The sequence below is a fragment of the Athene cunicularia genome (assembly GCF_003259725.1).
Source record: "Athene cunicularia isolate RWA chromosome 25 unlocalized genomic scaffold, athCun1 chr25_part1, whole genome shotgun sequence".
Classification (NCBI taxonomy): Eukaryota; Metazoa; Chordata; class Aves; order Strigiformes; family Strigidae; genus Athene; species Athene cunicularia.
In genome coordinates, this window is record NW_020799134.1 from 985,900 (window position 1) to 990,251 (window position 4,352).

At 58.2% G+C, this 4,352-nt stretch overlaps 1 protein-coding gene across 1 annotated transcript in view; it reads right to left on the bottom strand.

The window, feature by feature from the left end:
- Window positions 1-478: 478 nt before the first annotated feature.
- Window positions 479-4,352, bottom strand: part of SF3B4 (splicing factor 3b subunit 4) — a 7,469-nt gene continuing 3,595 nt past the window's right edge. The window contains exon 5 of the mRNA XM_026864034.1: window positions 479-635. Within this exon, the coding sequence (XP_026719835.1) occupies window positions 482-635 (154 nt within the window). The 3' untranslated portion in view covers window positions 479-481. The remainder of the gene's footprint in view (window positions 636-4,352) is intronic.

Consider the following 4,352-nt stretch of genomic DNA (forward strand, 5'->3'; position numbering starts at 1 on the left):
AGGAAGAGCGTGGATATGGCCGGGAGACAAACCGAGGTCCGGGCTCCCCAAACCCGACCCCATTTTGCCACCATCGGTGGGAAATCAGGAGCCCGAGTGCTCCAGGGGCCGTGGGGGCGCAGAGAACTCCCGGTGCAGGGTCGGGAGCTGGGGCGAGGGGGGGCTCCCCACGCCGAGCGGGGCTGGGAGCACTGGCGCAGCAGGTGCAATGAGCTGAGGCGGTCTCAGCTGCCGCGGCGTTGATGCAGCGGCAGGGTCAGGCTTCCCCAGGCACAGAATTCTGTGAAAATCAGAAGCCAGGCACAAACCAGACCGGCGGGATGACGTCCTTTCACGGGAGGAGGAGGAGGAGGAGGAGAGAGTGTTTGAGGCCGAAACCTGCCCAGCGAGGGCAGGAACACGAGCCCAGCCTGGCAGGTGAACAGCAAGGCAGCAGGACCTCAGACCAGTCCACACCAGTGGTACCACCACAGGGAGGGATTTAGGAAACTGGAAGCTGAGAAATAATGGTGATTTTGCTGGAAATGACCCCAAAAGGGGAACAGAAGCAAGCTGCTGGGGTGGGACAGGCCTGTGGGAGAGCTGCAGGGCTGCCCCCCCCGCTCTCCCCCCGGGGTGGGTGCCCGCACCCGGGGCTGACAGCGTCACATCCCGGCTAATCCTGCGCCTGACAAGGCCCGGTGTAGAGCTTTACGGAGCTGACTCAGGCATCGGCAGCAAATCTCCGTGACCAAGCACCCCCGAATAACCGGGGGAAAAGGCGGCGCAGCAGGGACCGAGCGACGGCGCAACCCTGTCCCCAGGGCCACCATTCAGCGTTTGCCAGGGCCTAAACACCAGGGCCGAGGGCGTAAAACCAGGGGCAATGGGGTAAAACCAGGGGTGGGTCGGCCCACGGGCCAGATCGGCTGCTCTGGGGGGGTCCCGGTGGCTTCCTAGAGCGCAGGAATGCCACCACGGGGCTCACCAAGTGGTCACGGGGAGCTGCAGGTGTCCCCCCGCATCCCCAAACCAACCCGTTCCAGTGGCCCAAGCTGGGTTCTCCCCAAATTTCTGCCTGCAAATGATGGGGAGGGGGTTACCGATCTCGTCACTCCCTCCCCAGCCTGTCAGGACTGGGGGGTATTCCCCACCCTCAGAGCCCATGACGGGAGCTCCTCTTCTCTAATCTATTTTATTTTGGTTTTGCACTTAAAAATAGAAGTTGTTCCCTCGCCGCGCACACGTAGCGCAGAGGCTTCGGGAAGCCTGCACCAGACAGGCTAAGGTTGCTGCGGAATTAAATCTAAAGCCATAGAGCAAACGGCACCGAATTACAGGCTACGACTGTCCTGGGGCCGGAGCATTTTGCCTTCGGTTTTGTCCAAAAAAAGATGCAGCCAGGGAAGAGGCGGAAGGCGGGACGGGGTGATGCCGAGCACAGCCCCAGCACGGATTAAGACGCACGGGGTGAAGGAGGAGGCAGCACGTTCCCACTTGTACGTCTCACCGCGAGCTCCGGGCTCGCCTCGGGGGGCCTGACACCGCCCGGCGTGGGAGAAGTGGGGTTTAGGTCTCTCAGCAGCAGCTTAAGCTCGGCCACGCCATCTAACAAGGTCGCCCAACATCCCAACGAGTCCGCAGAGACCGAGACGTCTCGCTCCTGCCACGCGTTCGGACCCGATCGATGGATGGCAAGCAGCCTCTCCCTTGGCGTTATTATTTCCACTCCAGAAACGCTTTCAATTGCTGGAGGTATCGTGGATTTCCCCCCCCCCGCAACAGGAAGGTTTGGCTTTGCTCAAACCTTGGCACCAGAATCCTCTGTCATCCGCCGGCCAGCCCAGCATCGAGACCAACACCCCCCACGTAACGTCCACGCGCCCCAAAACAGGGTCCAGGCCACTCCCCACCCACCTCAAACCAAACCCCGCAGCGCTGCTGCTGCTTTTAAGACTCGTTCAGCTTCAGAGAGGCTTTTCTCTGCCGCGTTCTCTACAGCCATCAGCTGCAACAGGGGACTGAAAATATCCACCTCAGCCACACGTGCCGAAAGGTGACAAAGGCAAACCGCACGGGCACGGCGGCACAAACTTTAGGTGTGCTTTAAAACACGCTCCCCTCTTCAGAAAAACACCGACAGCCCAGCTCAGGAGCAGGCAGCCAAGCCCCTCGCAGCTTCGGGCCTCGTAACCGGCAACGATTTAGTGCTCGTTTAAACCCGAGCCCAGTTTTCTCCCCCCGTTTCAGCTCTGCTCCCTCAGGCAGCCGCTGTGAAGCCACTTCTCGTTTTCCTCCCAGCCCAGGTGGAGGAACCGGAGCCCAACAGCGCCGTGACCTCACTTCATCCACCAGCCGCAGCCGGTCCAGCGAGGATCCTGCTCCCCCACCTCCTCGCTACCCGCAGCGAGACGACGATGTTGGCGTTGGGCTCTGCCCGTAATTCCACCGCCGGAGCAGCGGGCGGTGGAGCAGCTCCAGACTGGCCACGATCCAGCGGGAACTGCCAGGCACGTTCCTCAGAGGGAGACGGAACCGATGGGATTGTGGCGGGCTCTGGAGCAGAGGGCTCAGGCCAGAGAGAGCCGAGGCCCATGAGCGGTTTAATGAAATCACAAGAGGTTCAGCGAGCACCCCGGTGCCTCCAGGTCTGCTGGAAAACCCTCCACAAATTCCGTTTCCTCCTCCAGACATCGGTGTCCCCTTGGAGGGGGAAGTCCAAGACCGTATAAACCTGGGAACCTTCACAGCAGCTCAGCAGCTGGGGTTAAAGTCGGGCTGAGCGCAACAATACTCCCCCTCCGTGGGTGCTCAGCCTAGTCAGGACCAAACCCCCCCAAACCACTTAGACCTAGGAGCGGTCCTGGAAACTGCCGGCAACACAGCGAGCCCCAAATCTCCTCGAATAGTCCTGAAGCGTCCCCAAAAAGCCTGGATTTGGGCAAGGATGGCTACTCAAGGAGCCACATCAGTGGTAAAAGCAAAACGCAGCCCAGCCATTACTTTTCTGCCTCCGATAACGGAGGATCCTGGAGCAGCTGCAGTAAGCGCAAAGCTCTTCCACTTCATCTCACGGATCCTTCAGCGGCCACTCACGTGCCAAAGGCAACATCAGCAGCGAAGAAATAAAGCTCGTAGGTCAGCTCTGCTATTTCCCCAACCTTCCACCATCTGAATTTCTCCAGATGTCACTTACCGAACCTCCCCGTGACGCCAAAAGAGGGAAATCACGGCACCATTCCTCCTCCCCGGTCCGCCAGGGTGAACAGAGACGGGAGCTAAAGGTCAGTTTAAGCCCTAGGACGTTAAAATAGAACAGAAATAAACCAGCAGAGAGTAAAAATCAAGGCTGAGAGCTCTGTAGAGCTCTGAAGAGCCACGGCAGCCTTCCAGGAATCACAATGGTCCCCACTCATCCCCCCCATAAAGCCACAAACTACCCCGGGGTAGGTTGTTTTTTTTTTTTTGTCTTTAAATCACCTGGATTTAAAGCTTTGTCTGGAGAAAGCCAACACCTCTCTCCTCGCCTCCAACTCTTCCTTCTGCCTCCCTGAAGGGGCTCTGCCGGGAGCCAAGCCCCCTCCCTCCTCACACCTTCCAGCTGCCGTGGAAGGTGTCAAACTCTCCAGCCGCAGGCTCCACTTTTACACTTCCCCAATTAATGGTCTGGCCGGCGCCGAGACGCTGAATTCATTTGAGGAGAGGCAGGAGGGTTCCGGGGATCACATCTGCTCCACCTCCTCTCCCAGCCGGACGGCTTCACCCTCATTTTATTGCCCCCCCTCCCTTAACAATATCCCCACAATCTCAGCTCTAAGGTGGCTGCAAGCGTCAGAATCGGAGATCTCACTTCAAAGGGACGAGGCAGGGACTCAGGAGAGCGGGTTTCACCCCCAAATCACTCCTCCAAACATCCTGCTCAGTTACTTGGGCTCTGTGGGACAACAGCATCCGAGGATGAGACAGATTTTAAGCCACGATTGTACATTTTTTTTCCACCGCAGGCGTTAAGGGATGACGCGGAGCCCATCCGAGACCAAACAAAGAGCCTGGCCAAAGCGAGAGACCGGGCGCATCCACCCTCATTCGGTGCCTCACCGGGATGGAAACGCGGCTCGGGTACCGGCAGAGCTTTCACGTGCTGGTGGAACCCACCACAGGCGTCCCTGCGCGAGGCGGGAGCGGTCAGCAGCTCCGTCACAAAGAGGCAGAGCCACATCCCGAGCTCTGGGACAGCCCCTGGTTCTTAAAACGTTTTATTTGTAAAGGGGCGATGGGTGCTTGACATAGAAAAGAACCAAAAACAACAAACCAACCTGTAAAAAGTACCTTGAAAAAAAAAAAAAAAAAAAAAAAAAAAAAAAAAAAAAAAA